The sequence below is a fragment of the Scardinius erythrophthalmus genome, assembly GCF_964197995.2.
Source record: "Scardinius erythrophthalmus genome assembly, chromosome: 22".
Lineage (NCBI taxonomy): Eukaryota > Metazoa > Chordata > Actinopteri > Cypriniformes > Leuciscidae > Scardinius > Scardinius erythrophthalmus.
The window spans coordinates 13,518,437-13,541,558 of NC_138242.1; the positions used below are offsets into that span (position 1 = coordinate 13,518,437).

General features: G+C 41.5%; 1 protein-coding gene across 1 annotated transcript in view; it reads right to left on the bottom strand.

Annotated features, from left to right (window-relative positions):
- LOC308682981 (ADP-ribosyl cyclase/cyclic ADP-ribose hydrolase 1) overlaps window positions 1-20,532 on the bottom strand; it is a gene marked incomplete at its 3' end in the record, with an annotated part of 401,807 nt that extends 381,275 nt beyond the window's left edge. The window contains exons 1-2 of the mRNA XM_081353035.1: window positions 20,422-20,532; window positions 19,916-20,046 (exon numbers count right to left, since the gene is read on the bottom strand). Coding sequence (XP_081209161.1) covers window positions 19,916-19,925 — 10 coding nt within the window. The 5' untranslated portion in view covers window positions 19,926-20,046; window positions 20,422-20,532. The remainder of the gene's footprint in view (window positions 1-19,915; window positions 20,047-20,421) is intronic.
- Between the last annotated feature and the right edge of the window lie 2,590 nt (window positions 20,533-23,122).

Here is a 23,122-nt window from a genome sequence, read left to right on the forward strand (position 1 = left end):
AAAGATGTTACAGAACATGGGACAAGCTTTAGGTTGATTGGTCATCAAGCTCTGTCTGGTAGTAATTACTTTTATGATTTATGGTGTTGTATCTCTCTATTAGTGTTACTCGATCTTAGTGCTGCATTTGATACTATTGACCACAACATTCTTTTAAATAGACTTGAAAATTATGTTGGCATTAGTGCAATTGCATTAACATGGTTTAAATCATACGTATCTGACCGTTATCAGTTTGTAGCAGTAAATGAAGAGATGTCTTATCGATCACAAGTTCAGTATGGTGTAACATTAATTTAGTGATTCTGACAGGTCAATTTAGCTCAAAAGGAATTATCAATTAATTTATAGGGAATTCGAAAGAATCACTTATTACGGCCGAGCAAATGACTCGTCCAGCGTTTATTTGAACCGGCCGTAACTATCAGCTCTGCAGCGGATATAAATATCCAAATTATAGTGAAACACTATTTATTAGCAAGGTAACTTAGATCAGCAGTTTAAGACACTAAATTCGTAAGCACATAACACAAGTAACACTTCTCTTTAAAATACAAACAAGACTTTATTGATTATTCTAACACATAAAACTAATATCTAACACAAACACACGCACACACATTCATACGAGTTGCAGAAAGAAAGAGAGTGAGGAAAGAATGAGTTTTAAGAGATGATGAAATCCCAAGTTTCTATGCACTTATAAGACATGACCTGAACGAACCATCAATCATTAATTTAACCCTTCTATTGTTTCTTAGGCAGGTTATTAAATCTATCTCAATGCACCAGTTCAGTTTAAGAGTCTGGATATAGATGTCTGGGGCGGCCAATCACGTTGTGTGCTGGCGAATGAATGGAAAGTCTTTGAAGCTGGAAAGCAGGCTTTGCCGTTGAATTGTGGACCGAAACTTTGCCGCAAAACTTAACTTAGAACCGAGACTCACAACGGAAAAGAAAAGAAAACTAAGAAAAGAAAGAAAATTGAGACGAGAGTAGTTAGATGGCTTGAATAAAGCTGCTTAACCCATGTTCTTCTGATCTTGATTTGGTTTCTTTCGTCTGCTCGTTCACATGGTTACTGGTCTATCTGGTTACTCCGTCATGGCTTCTCCATGATCGTTTTAGAATCTACTTTTCTAATTCTCTTCTCCCGAAACTTTGTTCGGGTCCTAAGATTTTAAACTCAAATGTTTGTCCAGCCTCCTGGATGAGTTCTGACCAATTAGACACTGTCTTTATTTGAGAGGTGGCATTTTCTTCGCTTCTCATCGTAAATCATGCGTTATCTGTGATATCTTTACTCTCCAGCTCTAGCAGAGAGAAAAGAGGCCACAGTTTAGACATCATTACTATTATAAGAATACAAAACATTTTACACAGATTTCAATCAAGCCATCTTTTGAATTAAGAACATACGATCATACTGATAGGAAACAAGACACACTTTCATTCAAACATCTAATAGTTATAACAATTACATGACTTATATGGGATCTAAGCATATTAGACACACATATAGAATTATGTAGTTGAACGATGTTTGATTATAAGTCCATCAATTATTGTTTTGGGATGATTTTATGTATTTTTAAAGTTAAAGTCTCAAGTCTCTGTGGTTTTAAGAGATTTCAACCTTGGGGTCATTCAGAGTTACATAAGAAGAAGGAGGTCTGTTTTGTATATCTGTCGTGGGATCAAGCAACATCTGCTGTTATCTTGATCGGGCACTGAGTTTTGCCATCTCTGAACCAATCAGTCTTTTCCAAACCATCTAACATTGACAACGTTCTTCCTTTAGTTGGCCATAAAGTTCTTAGCGTAGACTGGCTGGAGCCTGGATTATGGTTCTGGATTGGTGATTTGGGGTCTGGAATGTTGAGTTCTGTGTGGAATTATTATCACCTGGAAGATTCATTTGTGTTTGGTTCGCACTCAATCCTTACAATGGCGTACCACAAGGCTCAGTACTAGGACCGTTGCTTTTCACTCTGTACATGATACCCTTGGGAGATATCATTAGGAAGCATGGAATTAGTTTTCACTGTTATGCCGATGATACTCAGCTCTATATTTCTTCACACCCTGACGAAACTTGCCGATTCACAAAATTAACGGAATGTATAGGTGATATAAAAAATTGGATGGCTAGTAATCTCCTACTACTTAATTCTGAAAAAACAGAGGTTCTAATTATTGTACAAAAAACTTCTTCACGTAATAATCTAGAATACTGTCTAACACTTGATGGCTGCTCTGTCAAGTCTTCGTCGTCGTTTAGGAACCTGGGTGTGCTCTTTAATAGCAATCTTTCATTTGAAAGTCACGTGTCTAGTATCTGTAAAACCGCATTTTTCCATCTTAAAAATATATCTAAATTACGTCATATGCTCTCTTTGACAAATGCAGAACAATTAGTCCATGCGTTCATGACATCAAGGTTAGATTATTGTAATGCTATTATGGGTGGTTGCCCTGCACACTTAATAAACAAATTACAGCTGGTCCAAAACGCAGCAGCTAGAGTTCTTACCAGAACCAGGAAATATGACCATATTAGCCCATTCTGTCAACACTGCACTGGCTCCCTATTAAACATGTATACATTTTAAAATATTGCTGATTACTTACAAAGCACTAAATGGTTTAGCTCCGCAGTACTTGAGCGAGCTCTTAACGCATTATAGTTCTTCACGTCTATTGCGATCTCAAAATTCCAGCCAGTTGATAATACCTAGAATATCAAAAATCAACTGCTGGCGGTAGATCCTTTTCCTATTTAGCACCAAAACTTTGGAACAGTCTTCCTAACATTGTCCGGGAAGCAGACACACTCTGTCAGTTCAAAGCTAGACTAAAAACACATCTCTTTGATCTAGCATACATGTTAGGCTGCATAGATTAGGTCAGTCGGAACCGGGAACACTTCCCATAAATCCTGATGTACCTGTTACATCATAAGAAGAATGGCGTCTACGCTAATATTAGTCTCTCTGTTTATCCCGAGGTTTACCGCAGTCTGCCGGATCCAGGCTGTATCCAGATCTGATGAAGGACCTGCGCTTGGACGTGACGACAGCGCAGTCCTGAAATGTCATCTAGGCTCTTCCCTGTGAAGGCCTCCCTCCCTTTACCTCTCTACAGATAAAGCGTTGTCGGGATAATTCCGGTTCGCGTGGCTACGTGGAAGTGATAAAATTCTGTATTATTAATTTTAAGGCCAGACAAGAAGTATGTTGAGGGTTGATTTGTAGGGAAGGACTACACGCCTGCGCACATATATTCAAAATGCACATACCTATAGACTGAACTCGTAATACGCATGTGCACGCCATCGGCGTTCTCACTGGTTCGCGTTTTTGAAGTTTGCGCAGAAAGAACTTTAGAGTTTACTGTTAAAACGGTGTCGTGTTAGCGGCCCCTAAGTTAATAACTAATGATCGTTGCGACGGAAGTGAATCAATCAAACTAACTTTAGCTGGACAATAACTTTATTCTAGAGCTGCTATAAAGCCAAAACACTTTACTTTAATTTCCTATTATCAATGTAAAGCTGCTTTGGAACAATCTACATTGTTAAAAGCACTATATAAATGAAGATGACTTGACTTAAATGAAGATGACTTGGTGTTGATTGAATTACTTTCTGGATCAGTTTAAGTCTTTATGTAAATTGGAATTGTGAAGTTGTAGATTGCCATCCATCATGGGTTGAAATAAACGAAAATGTTATAGATTTGATGGCAACAACAAAGTGACACATTGGCTAAGTCAATATCAAATTATCCAGAGAGCCCCTCACATTTATGATTATTGTGAACAAAGGAGAAGAATGTTGTTTGACTGACATTGACCAAGTCTGTACACTACGACCTGACCTGATAGAAATAATTGATGACTTTGACATTGAAAAATGTTTGTAGATGACCGTTTTCGTTTATAAACGCTCTCTGTCCACACTAGCGGTTTCAGGTGTTTTTGGACGTTTCAGTGTGGATGAGAAACTTTTGAAAAATGTCTGAAAACGCTAAATTCACCTTACTGCGCATGCGTAAAACCCCACAAAAGATCACTGATATGATTCAGATGGAAAAATAATGAAGTTATCGCGCAATTCTTCTGACAGGATAATTTTATTTAGTAAAATATCTCACCATTCACTGATGCGGTCCAGGTCGCACACAGTCACCATATGTTTGGTCTAAAACGCAACTGCTCTCATGTATTGCCGCAGGACAGCAAATGTGAGTAAATTCTGTCATTTTTGCAGTACTGTGATATGAAGAGTGTGCAATGTAGAATATTTTTAGCAACAGTGTGAAAGTGAATAGCACATAACGGGCACAATACTGGTATAAACATGAATATCTATTGGTACAATATGCGTCACATGACTAAATTTACATCATAATTTTTAAATACCACCGGTTTCACAGTCCACACTACAACGTGAAAACGGCGTTTTCAAATGTATCCACTTTGGAGTGCGTTTTCAAAAAGCTTCGTTTTCATTAATAAAAACGCTGTCTCAGTGTGGATGTCTCAGTGAGGCCAAAACGGAGAGAAAAATATATGTTTTCAAATGAAAACGTATTAGTGTGGACAATGGCCTTAAGAGACCAAACAACAGGCCTGAAGAGCAGGATACGCTGTGAGACTCAGGGCCGTTGCCCTTCAAGATGAGATTGTGGCTTTAAGTAATATTTTTGTTTCAGAGGCAGAGAAAGATGTCTGGAGGAAATTTGGCTGAAGGACGGCGTTTGGGTTAGTGTTGCAAACTTTGTTTATCCAAACACCATTATGTTAAATTGATGCACGAGTTGGATCATGCATCACAAGGGGGATGTTAACAATTGCCAAATATGGTTTACCAAGGGGTTCACATTTGCTGAAAGCCATCGCACAGGTGGGACAATAAATGTTGGGAGGACACTGGGTTTAATTGGGTAAAAGCCCTGCAAGAAGTTATTCTTCTCCCTAGCAAAATTGCTGTCTGTAAGTGTGCTAATAACAAGGACTGTTTCAACTAGGGATGCACCGAATCCAGATTTTTGGGGTTCGGCCGAATACCGAATCCACTGTTTAAGATTCGGCCGAATCCGAAACCGAATACCGAATCCTACTCGCATCCTTATTCCATTAACACAGTAAAACACATTAATGAAGTTAACAACGTCCACAGCAGTGTATTTTTATTTCATTTTTTTTTATAAACTGAAAAAAAAAAAAAAAAAAAAAAGAATAAGCAGCAACATTATGCCAGGATGACAAGTGGGAAAAACTATTTTGACAATTATCTATGCGTACCCAAGTTCAAACCAAAACCTGTCAATAAAAGTGCAACAATGCAAAGAAAAGTGTTTTTCTTTTTTTAAATCAGAATATGTTTGGTGACTTAACTGAAATTAATGTTATTGAACATTTACTCAATAGGCTAAACATGGATAGTAGGGCTGTTTAGTTTTCGTTTATAACAGTAGGCTACGATTAGAACAGTAGCCAAATAAAACGAATAATATTACGGAAGATCACACGCATCTTCTGCATCATTATTAAATTAACGGAAAAGCTCTAACCTTTCACATGAAATGAGAGTTTCCTTTCAAAAAGACAAGACGCTCGGCATTAACAGGTGACAGCCGGTTGCGAGTGTGGGAACGAATGTCCCCAGCAGTACTGAAAAGTCTTTCACTGGGCACAGAGGTCGGTGGCGCACAGAGGTAGATCTTTGCCGTTTTTGCCAGCAGTGGAAAACGCTGCTGGTTTGTCTTCCACCACAGAAGAGGATCCTCTCTAAGAGGAATCAAAGGCTCACCGAAAAAAACGCTTATCTCCATGTCAGCACCCGATGTGACTGCCTCTGTATTGCTACGGTACAGATCGTCCCAGCCACTCCAGATTCCTGAACAGTGTCGTTTAGTGCGAACTGTCGTGCCGTGTTCCTCCTCAGGCTGTTCAGTTGAAGTAGTAGGCCTAGCAGATGCGTCGTGATCGGATTCAGATAAACGGGAAACGGCCTCCTGCACAAGCAACTTTGATCGACACTGTTCTGTGTCACTCCCCCAAAATTTCATTTTATATCTGGGATCCAGACTTGTTGCCACAACTAAGTGGCTATTCTGCTCGCTTCCCTCAAATCTATCCTGCAGAGATTTCAGCAAGCGGGTTTTCATCTGCTTTATTCCATGATCGTCTGTTTCGTTGTGGACATAGCGCTTCAACATCATCACAGCTGGCAGGACAGTGGATATGCATGCATTTTCTCCGCTTATTTCTCTAGTTAACTCCTCGAAGGGTTTGAGCACCTTGAGAACATCCTCCATCAGAGTCCACCTCTGTGCATGAATATGTTGCATACCATCTGTTTCGGACACGTAGATGTTTACGGCACGTTTTTGTTCTGTTAAACGATCGAACATCAGATATGTCGAATTCCATCGTGTTGACACGTCCTGGATTAAATGGTGATTTGGCAGCCCCAACTCCTGCTGTAGAGCAGAAAGCCTTGATTGAGCACTTGAAGAGTGCTTAAAGTGACCAACAGTTTTCCTGGACAGTGCGATCAGGTCAGAGACACTTTGTTGTGATAAAAGACTGTCGTGGATGCACAACTGGAGCGTGTGCGCAAAACAGCCAACACTTGGAACTCCTGCCTCGGACATGGCTTTCCGCATGTTTGCAGCATTGTCCCTCAAGACCAGGTGACACTTGTTAACAGGTATGTCCCACGCTTGGATAATTTCTTGCAGTGCATCAGCAATGTTTAATGCGGTGTGTCTTCCATCAAATGCTTTACATTGAAGAATAGCATGTGTGCGCTTAAAATCATCATCAATCCAATGTGAGGTAACACTGATGTAGGACTGTGTAGTGTACTCACAAGTCCATATGTCGCATGTAAATGCTAAAGCATGTGCTTCGGCAACGTGCACTTTTATGCGGGAACTGATGGACTTGTGCATTTCAGGGATGATTTTGTCGGCAAAAAAGCGCCTGGAGGGAAGTTTGTAACGTGGCTCGAGCAGATGGAGTAGCTCGTTGAATCCAGTGTCTTCCACTATGCTATAGGGCTGCAAGTCAATGGCTATCATTTTTCCAATTGCTGCATGAATGGCTTTAGCTCGTGTGTGATCTGAGGGCCACTGTTTGTTCGGTGTAGGGATAGCAAAGCTAGTAATGGTCGTCTGGTTATCACACGTTTTTAGCTGTGACTGTCCAGCTGCCGTACCTGAAGTTGCTGCATTTTGGCTGCTGTCTGTAGATTCCTTCATGCACAACTCGTATTCTTTTGGATGTTTTAGACGCAAATGTTTTAACATCGGCGATGTTGTGTACTGCTTAGGGTCCTTGCCAGCACGAGACAAATCGGCATTGCAAATTGAACATAAAGCTCGACTTGAATCGCCTTCTTTTAGTTGAAAGTACTGCCAAACAAAACTTTTTTTGCTTACGAGTTCCATTTTCAGATTCTTACAGCCTACTACATTCGAACGGGTCCTATGTAAACACCTTCACGTAATCAACGGCCGTGTGACGTCGACCAGTGTAGTGCAAGTCTAGGGTTCGGTTTCGGTGGAAAATAAATCTAAGGTTCGGCCGAAACCGAACCCCGTCAAAAAGCCCAGGATTCGGCCGAATCCGAATCCGAATCCTGGATTCGGTGCATCCCTAGTTTCAACAGGAAACCCCAGGGCAGATGCGGCAGCGAAGGCCGCGGCAGCACAGCAGACAAAAGAAACTACGTGTACTTTCCTATTTGACAATAACCTCGACATTTGTTTTTCTTTGCAGAGGATGCAGACTTTTGATACAGGGCAGAATGTGCCCGATAAAATAATGGCTATGGATGAATTTGGCGAACTATCCTGGCCTGGGTTATTATTGTGGCAGAAAGAAACAGTGCCACGCCTGCGCAGCGCATAACTTGGATGGATTGCATCAAACAGAACTGATTTCTGCTATTAAGTGAGCAAGAAATTATCCGGTGATAATATGTTTCAGTTTGTAAAATGAGAAGAAACTAATGGTTTATTGGCCAAATGTTGAGCATATCATCAGCAAGGTAAACAAATGGTGAAAATTCCACAGGTCACACCAAAAAAGGACGACCTGCTAGACAAGCGTCACTAACAAAAATACTTACAGTGAGGAAAATAAGTATTTGAACACCCTGCTATTTTGCAAGTTCTCCCACTTGGAAATCATGGAGGGGTCTGAAATTGTCATCGTAGGTGCATGTCCACATAATCTAAAAAAAAAAAATCCAGAAATCACAATATATGATTTTTTAACTATTTATTTGTATGATACAGCTGCAAATGATACAGCTGTCCACCTCCACTCCATTTATTATCCTAAATTAGATGCACCTGTTTGAGGTCGTTAGCTGCATAAAGACACCTGTCCACCCCATACAATCAGTAAGAATCCAACTACTAACATGGCCAAGACCAAAGAGCTGTCCAAAGACACTAGAGACAAAATTGTACACCTCCACAAGGCTGGAAAGGGCTACGGGGAAATTGCCAAGCAGCTTGGTGAAAAAAGGTCCACTGTTGGAGCAATCATTAGAAAATGGAAGAAGCTAAACATGACTGTCAATCTCCCTCGGACTGGGGCTCCATGCAAGATCTCACCTCGTGGGGTCTCAATGATCCTAAGAAAGGTGAGAAATCAGCCCAGAACTACACGGGAGGAGCTGGTCAATAACTGGGACCACCATTTCCAAGGTTACTGTTGGTAATACACTAAGATAGGGCTGGGCGATATGGCTGAAAACTGTATCACGATATAAGTGTTTCATATCGGTCGATATCGATAATTATTGATATTTTTTATGACATATTTAAAATAAGGACCAGTCCAGGAGACAAATATATTACATTTAAAGATTTTTTATTTTAAACTTAACCTACCTCTGATTATAATCCCATCAGTTATAAAGGCAGAAATGTCAACACGACCATGGAAAACTCAAAAGTCTAAAATCACAATGAAGACTTAACAATTATCTCTTAACATTAAGGTGCAAAATTAAAGAATACGTAAGAAATGCTTTATAAAGGGGTGGGCGATATGGCAAAAATATAATATTGCGATTTTTTTCAGGAAAATCACGATTCACGATTTTATCACAATTGTTTTTTATGTTGGTTTTACTATTTTGTGACTGAGCATTACAGCCAAACTAATGTCCATATTTTAAAAACAAAGCCTTAGGTAACAAAATATAAAATAAAAAAGAATGGCAGACAGGGGCGAAGATAAAAAATGTTCTCATTATTTTCTTTATTAAAATATTAAGATCAAAGATACACATTACACATACACAACTTAATACAAATTAAATAAACAGAGCTTTATGTTTTTAGCTACAGTAAGTGTATTTAGCGGTAGCATTGAAGAAAGTAATTAAATGAACAAATATGAAAATAAAACAAAACAGACTTCACTGTATAAATTATACATTGATACTTATTAAAGCTATTATTAAAGTTATCAGTCAAGAGCAGTGAGTGATTTTCTCTTTACATTTTGTTGTTTTATTAACATTAAAGGGATAGTTCTCCTAAAAATTCTAATTTTCATAATTTACTCTCTCACTGTTATAGAGACTTTTGGACTGTTAGGTTTTTTGTAAGGTACTGGATGAGTAAACCCCCCTGGGTGCCGGTCAGAGCACCAATAATGAGGAGACAGGTAATCAAGTTTAGTCTGTGTATTAGCAGGGAAAGGTAGGGCCACAGATGTACAGTGACAGATGTAGATAGTTTTGTGGTCAGTGACTAACACCTTGATGTTCAATCTGCAGCAATCCCCACAACCAAACTAAGATCGTCATTCTTTCAGCCAGCAGCTCGAATAGATTGCACGATGGCGGCAAACAACGACAGCTTAACGAACTACGCTGCCCTCTTTCGTCATACTACTATGACTACAGTGTCATAATTAAAGTCCCTTTGCAGGAGCCTTCAATACAGCCGCCCCCAAAGATGCAAAGCATCTTTGCTTCCATGAAAGGCGACTTAACCAGTCAGTGATGGGGCCTATCCTTTGGTAATGCCGGCAGGATTACCAGGCGGGCTACCGGTCGGGTATACACGACCCTTTATCTGCACATCAGCGGACCTGACATGACCATCGGGGCTTTGGTAGGTCTTGATCACTTGTCCTACAGGCCATAGGCTCCGAGGTAGTTGGGGGTCCACAATCATCACAACCGTCCGTTCCTTTAGGTTGGGAGGAGAGGCCTGCCATTTCTGCCGGGTTTGGAGACTAGGGAGGTAGTCCCGTATGAACCTGGACCAGAAACGATCCGCTATGATCTGGGAGTGTCTCCAGTGACGGCGACTCAACATCTCTGACTCGGGGTACACGGCTTGGGGCAGAGATCCATCGGGCCGCCCCATGAGGAGACTATTTGGTGTCACCGGGTCAGCATCAGCCACGTCTGACGATACATAGCCCAAGGGTTTCGAGTTCAGAATGGCTTCTACTTCCAACAAGACCGTCATTAAGACCTCCTCCGGAACTGACTGTGAACCCAAAACTGTGTACAAGGCTGATTTAACTGACCTTACCTCCCTCTCCCAAACTCCACCAAAGTGAGGGGCAGATGGAGGATTAAAGTGGAAGTGGATTCGTTGGCGGGCAAGTTGACGCTGCAGGTCAGGAAGCAGTGCGGCATAAGCTTCCCGTAACTCCCTTTGACCCCCGCGGAAGTTCGTACCTTGATCCGACCATAATTCTGCAGGTGTTCCTCTTCTCGCGATAAACCTTCTAAGGGCCATAAGGAATGAGTCACTACTCATGCTCGGGAGTAGGTCCAAATGCACAGCTCTTGTGGTCAGGCATTTAAAGAGAATACCCCAACGCTTCTCGGTACGTCTCCCAATTTTGACTAACAGGGGGCCAAAGCAATCCACTCCACAAGAATGGAAGGCAGGCTTATAAAGTTGTAGTCGCGCAGAAGGTAAATCCGCCATTTTAGGGATCGTCGGTTGGGCCCTCCACCGTTGACATTCTGGGCAGTCGCGCTGAAACCGCCGAATTGCTTCGCGGCCTCTGAGAATCCAGTAGTATCTCCGGATCTCCCCGAACAACCTTTCCGATCCAGGGTGATGTAACTGGTCATCATAATGCTGAATGATCAAACGTGTGACGGGGTGATTAAAATCCAGGACCAGAGGATGTAAAATGGAATCTTCAAAGCCGGACACTCTGCGCAAACGACCTCCCACCCTCATCAGACCGCTTGACGGATCTATTTCAGGAGCTAGGGTAATTAGTCGACTCCCAGACCTTACTGGCTTTCCAGTCTCTAGCAGTTTATAATCCTCAGGGAAGGATTCCTGCTGCACCTGTTTGAGGATACGGACCTCAGCCTGGCGGTAATCCTCAGCTCCTGGAGAAGTCCCTGAATCCAAGTTGGGCCGAAGTTCTTGTGTTGTAACATCCAATAGTTCTTGCCAGGTGTTATAGTTCCATCCATCCATGTTGCCAGAAGAGGGAGACAAGGTATTGATCCCACAGAAGGTGGATTTCCGCAGTTCAACTTGGTCTATCTTGGGCTCAGACTTGAGGATTACTGGCCATTCTTTGGTGTCCCGAAGGAGGAAAGCGGGTCCTTGGGACCATCGGTTTGGTGCAGCAAGGTATTGGAGAGGTCGTCCTTTCGTGAGGTCATCAGCGGGGTTGTCCGCAGAGCCTACATAACGCCAAGAGCATTTCTCCGTCAGCTCCTGGATCTCAGCGATTCTGTTTCCCACGAAGACCCGGTAGCGACAGGACTCCGAATGCAACCACTGGAGGACAGTGGTGAAGTCAGTCCAAAGGAAAATAGACTTGACCTGTAGAGTCAACTCGGTTTCAAGTAACTTAGCCAACTGTGCCGCAACCAGACTTCCACAGAGTTCCAGCCTTGGAATGGAGTGAACTCGTTTAGGAGTGACACGGGAGCGTGCTATGATGAAGGACAGGTAAGTCTGACCTGCCTGGTCAGTGGTTCGGAGGTAAGCTACTGCTCCATATGCCTGCTCAGAGGCATCCGAGAAGATATGCACCTCATGGCTAACTCCATTCATACCAACCTCAGGAGGGACATAAGGCCGGGGAAAGGAGATACAGGGAAGGTATCGGAGTTCTTCCTCCCATCCACTCCAGGATTGTAGGAGCTCAGGGGGCAGGTTAGGGTCATCCCACCCTCTCTGCCGGTTCCACAGTTGCTTAATGATGACTTTCGCCCTAGTCGTATAAGGTAGAAGCCATCCCAGGGGGTCGTACTGGGTAGCGAGGACCTTATAGATGTTCCTCAGAGTGGGAGTCTGGTATATCACAGGTCAATGTTTGTAGGACAAAGTGTCTGTCTGCCAGTTCCAGCTCAGACCCAGCGTTGACTCAGGAACATCTGGTTTCTCCTGTGTTAACCACAGCTCCACACTTGCAGCTCGGGCATCGGATGGTAGATGATTTAGCACAGAAGGATCATTACAAGCCCACTGGCGAATCACAAATCCTCCTTCTGAAAGGATATTCCGCAGTCGATCAATCAGACTCCGAGCCACATCTGCTGTGGGTAGGCTCTGCAGGCAATTATCGACATAGAAACACCTCTCCACTGAAAACCGAATTGCCTCATCCGTCAGGGGATGTTTCTGGATGTGGCGTTGCAGTGCATAGGTGGCACAGCACGGACTGGAAGTTGTGCCGAAGGGCAGTATCTGCCATTCAAGGATCTTAGGCACCTCATCCATTTTTAGGTCCCGCCACAGGAAACGAAGTAAAGGACGATCCTCAGGTATAAGGCGAACCTGATTGAACATTGCCTTAATATCCCCACTCACAGCCACCGGACGTTCCCTGAAACGGATAAGGACGCCCAACAGGGAGGCTCCAAGGGTGGGTCCTGGCAACAGGTACTGATTAAAGCTTTGTCCTTGATACTGATAGGAGCAGTTAAAGACCAATCGGCACTTCCCATTATGACTAACGAGGTGATGGGGGATGTACCAGCATTCAGGTGAGGCAGGTATAGGATCAGTCACCTCCCGAACAGCTCCTGTCTCAATGAGTTTCCTCATCTCTTCTTTATAGACCTCAGCTTTCACAGAGTCTTTCTGCAGACGCCTCTCAACACTACGGAGGGTAGGTAGGACTGATTCTTTAGGCGCGTTCAACAAAGGCATGTCCAACCGATGGATCCCCTCCATCTCGAGAGTGGGAGTCTTTTGGTCCAGCAACTGCAGCGCTTCCTGATCCTGCTTGGACCGAGTTACCTCCTTCCCCTCCCACTGTGGTACCGCATCCAACTGCCACAGTCGTTGAACATTCTGAAGAAGCTCATCATGAAGTGGAGACATAGAGGTAAGCAGGCATTGCTGTGGGGTAGGAGGACATCCCATGGATGGTATAGGACCCTGGAGCGTCCATCCTAGACGCGTGTGAACTGCAGCTGGTGCTCCCCGGACACCCCATCGAATAGGCTCTGTCGGAGTTATGAGATGGGGCTGATCAGAGCCGATGAGAAGTAAAGGTTGGACATCTGTAAGTGTATGGATCGGGAGACCACGCAAATGCCTGTACTTCTGTTGTAGCTGCTCTACAGGGTACGACTGGCGAGACAGGTTAAGACGATCGGCTGTGAAGGCATGATCGATCCTATAACTGCTCTGAGGTTTACAGAGGGGAGAGATGTGAAAGGAAATGGAGCAACCCTGAATGACCTGAATATCATCTCTCACTGTTCGCAACGGAAGATCTTCTGGGACACCCTCAATGCCCAAAGCCTTAACAGCAGTGGAGAGCAGAATGGTCCTCTCCGACCCATCATCTAGAAGGGCGAAGGTATCCAAGGTTCGATCTTCATAATGCAGATTCACTGGAACCACTTTGAGCATAACTCGTCCTCTGACAGAAGGCTTATCCAGAAAGAACCTGTCTGGGGAGGAATTTGTCAGGCAGCTCTTCTCAGGGTTAGTTGGATCCTCCTTCTGGGATTGGCTGACATTTACCTCATGGAGAGGACGGAGATGAGTACCCTGACAGAGGTTGCAAGGCTTTTTAAGGTCACACTGTGAAGCATGGTGTGCCCTAGCACAGCGCCAACAACGGTTCTTACTTCGAATCCATTTCCTGATCTGGTCGGAGTTAAGCTTACCGAAGGATGCACACTGACTCAGGTAATGCTCAGTCTTGTCACAGAAAGGACAATAACGTTTCACTTTAGCAGGTTTCGGTTGTGAAACAGGACCTTGTCGAGTAATGGAAGTCTCCACCGGGGATTCTCCAACCCCATGCAGGATGGTCACTGTCCTTTTCCCAGAATCTGACTTGGCATGCAGACCCTTAGACATCGGCTCAGTATCATAACTGTGGCACCAAGTTTCGTAACGGAGCCAGTTTGAAAGGTCAACCAGATTAGGTGTAGTGCCAGGTTGGCGGAACATATGGCGACGAAACTTGGCTCGCTGCTCAGGAGGTAGCTTACTCACGAGGCGCGCAACGTGGGACCCACAACTCAGCTCCAGTTCACCATCACGTCCCAGGGTTCTCAACATCCCCACCAGTGACTGCACCTGGAGAGCAAACCTCGGGAAGGCAGAGATATCGCCTCGCTTTATGTCCGAACTCTCCAGGACGCTAGCAATCTTTCTTAAGGCTAACTGATGCGGTTGACCAAATTTATCATGAAGCGCTGCCATGGTATCAGTGAATGGGGTAGGTGAGTTCAGATAAGCGTCCGCTATCATTCTAGCCTCCTCAAACCTAAGGTGATCCACTAAGATCTGATATTTGAAAAGTTCGGTCCCGTCAGGGGGAAGCAGGTTCTTCAGAGCTATCCGGAGACGAGCAAACTCGCCAGGGTCAGGCCGGTTGAACTTTGGAATCGTAGGAGCAGGTCCCCTATATACATATTCAGACCCAAAATGAGGTACCGTAGGACGTAGGCTGGGCTCTACCTTCGGGGCAAAGGCTGGAGGATTAGCAGGTGCCGAGCTGAATCGTGGGGAAATAGGCACTGTTGTATGGTCAACATGTAAAGGCATGGCTACCGGGGTGAGTAACTCCCGAAGCTCTTTAGGAGTAGGAGGTGGGGGAAGTCCATGAGCATCAGGCTGAGGTAGGCGTGGTTGAGTAGCTGAGAAAACAAAGGAATACTGCCTAGTCTCTGGCATCACAGGTTGGTAAACAGTGGCACCCATGTCGGACAGTGCAAGGTCATCCACCCGGTTCATCAAATCAACATCAGGCTCAGGCCATGGTGGTGGAAGCTCATCAAAATTTCTCTCTTCGGCTAAATGTGTAGATTCATACCGCTTCGCCGGAGAACTGAATAACTGTGATGCTGTTGGCTGCTCTGCTGAGTGAATCTGGCCTCTCGCTTGACTGAGGTCAGCTCGAAGGGACTGAGTCACTTGAACTAACTCTCTGACTTCAGCACGGACTTCTCTCAGCTCCTTCATGTCTGCTTGGAAAGCCTGATGAGTTTGCTTTAGTTGTGCATGCTCATGACGCAGCTGCTGTAACTCGAGGTCGTGTGCAGAGGTAATGAAACCAGCCCCTTGAGGTGAGGAGAATAATGGCTGATGGAATTCAGCAGGCTGCAAAGGCTGATAACCTGAGGACATCATCCGTGAGCCATCAGAATAGACCAGGTCCCCACCAGGGGGGGCAGTGTATGTCTGGAAGGATGGGGGAGGAGTCCGACGGACAGGTGCCTCCCAAGGGTGAGGGACATCACACTCAGCAACAGGTCTGCCTCGGGTATACTGTACTTCATACTGGCGAAGGTAAGCTGGAGGACGAGTAAGGCGCCTAGGACGAGCTCCTCCAGAAATCTCCTCATCAGGATCCATGATGTCAGAAGGGAATACTCATCCGGCTCGAAGGACCACTTGTTATAGAGACTTTTGGACTGTTAGGTTTTTTGTAAGGTACTGGATGAGTAAACCCCCCTGGGTGCCGGTCAGAGCACCAATAATGAGGAGACAGGTAATCAAGTTTAGTCTGTGTATTAGCAGGGAAAGGTAGGGCCACAGATGTACAGTGACAGATGTAGATAGTTTTGTGGTCAGTGACTAACACCTTGATGTTCAATCTGCAGCAATCCCCACAACCAAACTAGGATCGTCATTCTTTCAGCCAGTAGCTCGAATAGATTGCACGATGGCGGCAAACAACGACAGCTTAACGAACTACGCTGCCCTCTTTCGTCATACTACTATGACTACAGTTTCATAATTAAAGTCCCTTTGCAGGAGCCTTCAATACACTCACGTTGTTTTAAACTCGAATAAGTTTCTTTCTTCTGTTGAAAATAAAAGTTATTTGGAAGAATGACCAACAGTTGATGTACCCCAGTGACTTAGTATATTTTTCTCCTATGGAAGTCAATGGGGACCAGCTACTGTTTGGATACCCACATTCTTCAAAATATTAATATTAGAAAATATTAGAAGGAAATTAATACAGGTTTGGAACAACATTAGAGTGCGTAAATAATGAGATAATTTTTATTTTTGGGTGAACTATCCCTTTAAGGACAAGGCAGCGTGTTTACTATTACTACTGTCTCTTTAAGAGCTGTGCGCAACGCGTCTATTATACACGCATTTGACAAGCAGATTTTCTCTCAATTTTCTCAAGTTTGCTTTCACTTTAGACATATCCGACTAGTTTATGTAAACCTTGTGTGTATATAACAGTATTAGCACAATAAGACTCGAAAGATAACTTAGTCCAGTATTCAGGCGCTGGTAGACAGGCTTTTAGTGCATGTGAGCTTCACATGTACGCGCTGAGAAACGCACACGCTAGAACAGCGCATCAGCACGCGAATAACAGAGAAACTGACGACGGTCTTGCATAATCTGCAGACGACATTGGTCTGACTACGGTCAGACTTGAAGTCAGGCGAGCTGACTTTTCCTGTTTTATCAACAATCGCTGCGGCACTCATTTTCTACTTTACTCATCTTCTACTTTCACTCTACGCCGGTTCTGTTACTGAAGAATCCAACACGAGACAACAATATTGCGCAACCATACTGACTGGCTGTTAGCGTGTCACTTCCTACGTTGCTAGGTTACTAGAGAGTGAGTGCCTTTGTTCATGCAATCAAACTTGCTTTGCTGGTTTCTTCCAGCAAAAAAATAATAATTATCGAACGTTTTATCGAACGCATTTTTTATTGATATTGATTACGTGTCTATCGCGATACATATCGTTATCGTTTTATCGCCCAGCCCTACACTAAGACGTCATGGTTTGAAATCATGCATGGCACGGAAGGTTCCCCTGCTTAAACCAGCACGTCAAGGCCCGTCTTAAGTTTGCCAATGACCATTTGGATGATCCAGAGGAGTCATGGGAGAAAGTCATGGGGTCAGATGAGACCAAAATAGAACTTTTTGGTCATAATTCCACTAAACGTGTTTGGAGGAAGAAGAATGATGAGTACCATCCCAAGAACAACATCCCTACTGTGAAGCATGGGGGTGGTAGCATCATGCTTTGGGGGTGTTTTTCTGCACATGGGACAGGGCGACTGCACTGTATTAAGGAGAGGATGACCGGGGCCATGTATTGCGAGATTTTGGGGAACAACCTCCTTCCCTCAGTTAGAGCATTGAAGATGGGTCGAAGCTGGGTCTTCCAACATGACAATGACCCGAAGCACACAGCCAGGATAACCAAGGAGTGGCTCTGTAAGAAGCATATCAAGGTTCTGGCGTGGCCTAGCCAGTCTCCAGACCTAAACCCAATAGAGAATCTTTGGAGGGAGCTCAAACTCCGTGTTTCTCAGCGACAGCCCAGAAACCTGACTGATCTAGAGAAGATCTGTGTGGAGGAGTGGGCCAAAATCCCTCCTGCAGTGTGTGCAAACCTGGTGAAAAACTACAGGAAACGTTTGACCTCTGTAATTGCAAACAAAGGCTACTGTACCAAATATTAACATTGATTTTCTCAGGTGTTCAAATACTTATTTGCAGCTGTATCATACAAATAAATAGTTAAAAAATCATACATTGTGATTTCTGGATTTTTTTTTTTAGATTATGTCTCTCACAGTGGACATGCACCTACGATGACAATTTCAGACCCCTCCGTGATTTCTAAGTGGGAGAACTTGCAAAATAGCAGGGTGATCAAATGCTTATTTTCCTCACTGTAAGGTCTCCATTCACAGGTAACGGCAGGTTCATTCCAGTGGGGCTGCGGTTGTGATCTAAGGGAAAAATTTTGTAATGATCAGAAAATGGTTGGAGAGTGTGACACCTGGGTCCAAGCCTCTCACCTTAGACTACACTGACAAGCCTCAACCACCCCATAGAGCACAAAGTGAGGGATCAAGGGCTCGTGCTAGTAACGGCCTCCCTTGCCAACGAGGGAAAGCCCATTGCAACGACTCGCAAGGTGTCACCCTGGTGAAGACGGAATGTCCATGGGGCGAACGATCAACACACCTGGAGGAAGTTTAGCAGAAGAATCTGTTTTTGTGATGATTTTGATAATGTTATTTGATTGAATCAAACTAGGGCTTAATATTCGTTATATTCGAATATTAAGATACTTATAATTAAATTTAACATTTCATTTAATATTCAACAATAAAATTTATCTGCCTGCATTGACACTATTATACAAGAACTGAACTGAGCTGGACGATGACATCACGGTTTACTCCAGACAGCTAGATATATAAATGAACTAAATTAATAACTTTTTTACAACAAAAATGAAACATCACTGAACTTACTCAAGCTTGACTGTGAAGCAATTTTCTTCTGAAAACAAACCTTTTTGCATTATTTTCCTGTTATCTCTGTAAAGCTGCTTTGAAACAATCTGTATTGTAAAAAGTGCTATATAAATAAATGTGACTTGACAAATATCAGTACCAGAATACTACTGACAGCTGTTACACCGTGTTTAAACTGGATGTGACCATTATAGCATCATGCCGCAACAGCTTTCTACACTGGACATGACAGACCATTGCAAGTCCATTTGTTTCCAAAGAGCATAGCAATAATGACTTTCATGAACTTCTTTACTTTACTCTATTAGAATATTAGAGTGAAAATTATAACTATGCAATCATCTACTACAGTATCGCATCAGGCAGTGCATTGTAGTGTACCTGAGGAAAAATTCCATTCATTTTTGTCAAAGACTATATTTCCGTTTGGGATTCAGAACAATAATCAAAACATAGATGGAGTAGATCGAGTCCATCAACACCCCCAAAGCCTCACAGTTGTTAACCCTTCCTGAGTCGACATTTAATTCGGTAACGTTAGACAGTATGGAATTTAAATGCTGTTTAATGTTTGGTGATTGTTATTTTACATTTACAATCTTCTATCTCTTGTTTCTGCTTCTTCTTCACCTGTATTTTGATCCAGAGATTCTTGATCCGGAGGATCTTATTATTACTGAAAAGTACATAAAAAGCAGACTGAAAGTATACTTTCTTATTTTTAGTTTAAAAGAATACTACTATATTATAATACTAATAGTACACTTGAATGAACTTCTTTTTTGTAAGGGTACCTTTCAGACATATTATCTGTTTACAATCCAGTAAGTTCTCTAAAGTCGTCCAACCAGAGACTGTTAAATGTTCCTCGGGCTAGGCTGAAAGGGTGATTGTGCCGTTGCTGCACCAAAACTTTGGAACAGCCTACCTGTTTATAATAGAATTGTCCCTACACTACACGATTATAAATTAAAGCTCAAAACATATCTATTTTCTCTAGATTTGAATCATAGCTGATTTGTGTAGTTTTTTGTTTGTAATCTGTTATGTTGTATAAGTTTGTTTGTTTGTTTTTTAACATATTGTACAGCTCCTTGGTCAACAATCATTGTTTTTAATGGTGTTATATAAATAAAGTTGACATTGACACTTACCTAAAATCATCCTGAAAAAGATTTCTCCTCCTGAAGCATTAAAGCAGTTAACATGCTTCACTAAAACTATGAGGTAAAGAAAGTTTAGATGGTCTCGTTTGCAGAACGTCAGGGAGGGACAGATAAAATGCCTGATAATAAAGACAAACAAAACAGTATCTACAGTTAGATTAGTGCCTGACTGTGTACTAAAACAAATTAATTCTGTGTTCTTGAATTACTTTAATAATTGAATCAAAAATGTCCTTCACCCTCATATACTCAAGCCTATACTGTATGTCTCATGATGTTTAGCTCATCTTAAATACTAAAGAATGATTAAAGAATCAAAAGATAGGACTGAAATTTTGTAATATTATGATAACATAACATTATATAAAAATGTGCAAACGTGTGTAAAATATGTCAAATTAAGGATAATAAAATTACATGTAACGAATGAAACTATGCCACAGGAATAACATATCACCCCACAGTAAAATAAATTAAATTAGTAAAGCACATACCTTCTTGTTCAGGATTCAAAAAACTATATGATATATATATAATATTATTTATCATATTATGAAAGACTAAACTAGACTAGAAGATAAACCATGCACAATTTTGGTTTTGTCCCTCTGAATGAAAAAAACACAAATTCCTGACACATTCACAGTCTGTTACAAAAACTATGTTCTCATGATTCCAATTATGACGTAAGTTGGGGATGTTCACATAGGGCAAGGAGGGAGTGACCATGTGCAGACTTTAGTAGAACACTTGTAATAAATCTAGTAGTAGAAGAGAGTGTCTTTAATCACTATATCTATTCTAAAATATTACAATGTTTTTCACATACTTTTCACAATATAAATAAATACAAAAAAATTATCTTAACCCGTTTAATCCCAATTTGAGTACAAGCATTTTACTCCTTAGACCTCCCTAACACACAAACTTTATGCCCTCTTTGATTTTATGTTGGTTAATTAAGTGAAATATTAGGTTTTATACTCGGTCACAATAGTGACCGGTGGGAAAAAGCATAGTCAGAATTCATACAAATTATTCACACATTTAAAACTTAACAAAGAGGAAACATTGTCTGGCTCAGTTTCAAAAAGGACAAAATAGCATTCCTATGCAGCAGTATGGCACAAATAATCAAATAAAATGATGACAAAATAAATTATAGGAAATTGGAAGGAATTTTTTATACTGTAAACTTCATAATAAACTAAAATAAATAAACAACAATACAGACAGACAGACAGACAGACAAACAGACAGACAGATAGATAGATAGACAGACAGACATATAGATACTGTATATGGTGGGTACAATTAATGGTATAAGTTATCATTTCATACATCTATTTTCTAACTATTTTAAGTGTAACCACACAACCATATTGTCATTAAACCATTTCAATTGCAAATAATGTGCTAACTAGTTTTGATTTGGTATTGACTTTGAAGTGACTATTGCAATACAATATCATCACACTATAGCAATGCTCTCCCACATATTTAGCTATTGTAACTGCACTTATTTCCGTCGTTGGTATAAGTAGCAGTGGATGGTAATAGACAAGAAATGTACAGTTTTCTACCATCTTACTGATAACGTTTCTTTAGTCATTCGGCAGTCTTGCAGCCTGAACCACTGTAGGAAATCCACCCTTACACACACATTATTAAAATAAAAAAATAAAAAAATAAAAAATCCTCATAATCTCTACTAAAAAAAAATACACACTACCTTTAATTTACGAATTTTACTGCCTTTGGCAGGAAGGATCACTTCTCAGAGATCTTTGATGCCAGAAATATTAGACTTTGTTTTGCAACAAAGTCGAACATCTTCTGCAGAAGACAACTCCAGATTTTTGCTCAGCTCACACATACTGTATATACCATACATCCTTTTCCAAAAATGGTAACACACCCTATAGATATTTTTGGGTGAGAGGTCTTTGTACCATGTGACACACTAGAACAGAATAATTTTCTGCTGCAAGCAACATTCCAGGCCTTTCTTCAGGCTTCAAAAAGTCAGACCAAAGTCACAGACAGGGGAAATAATAGTATACAAATATATAGCTAAATTACTTATTTCCTAGGCTAATTTACTTATTTTTTAAATAATAAAATCTTCTATATTACCTCCTCTGGGGCTTAAGTCCCACTTTCACTATCCTTTTCCAGAGTGTAGTTTTCAAAATCCAGCCTCCGTCAGATACGCTACCAAGTGACTAAACTAAGTCACCCTGTCTACTTTCCAATGACTAGATTATGCCACCACACTCGAGCATTCGAACCAAACATCTCTCTCCATACATTTTGCTTCCTATCAGTAGCATTTTCTTTTTCTTTCTTTAAAGAGAGTAAAAGACTCCAATCCTCCCTAATAAAAAAAATAAATAAAAAAAAACATTGTTATAAGTGTGTGTATTGGTTCAGCATTGCCTGTTATTGCCTGTGAGTATATCAAACATAAACCATGCATTATACTATTAAACCTTAATATGAGAAGTACACAACAGAATAATAACCCCCTTTCAATATTGCAACTCCAAAAAACATTCCTAATTTAGCAAACTATGCTCATGCAGTATATCATGCTTTCCTCCCTGCGCAGTATTATTTGGTAAAAGTGCAACACTGATCTCCAAACATAAGTCATTCTACTTGTTTAATGTAATTGTTGCCCTCCTAATGCAGATAAGGCATAAAAATAAATCTCTGATGAGTAAATATAATTGATCCATTCTGTATTTTCGTTTTGCATGATCCATGAATATTGATTCAGAATAGGGCTGGGTAAAAATAACTCTCATTTTCAATAATTTCTTATTTTTATGACGGAATATCAATTCTTAAATTTGAAGAATCAATTTTTTTAGTCAGTCATTTTTAGTTGATGAACGAACAGAACATTGTAGTGCACCTTCTATCCAATAAATCGCAATACCCTTTATGCTTTGTTATAAAGTTTCATATTTCAAATTCTGTCTATTTTATTACCAAATTTAAACAATAAATACCATTTTGACCATTTTTAATGTTGCGTGTTGTAGCTCCTCCTCCAACCTCATTGAAGCTCCTCAGTTCAAGAGGTTCTTAACTGAATACCTTTTCTTCCTTTTTACTAATTTCTAAATAAACTATCCTGAATAAACTAATCATGTCTCATGTAATCACTCAAACTAAGAAAGCTTGAGA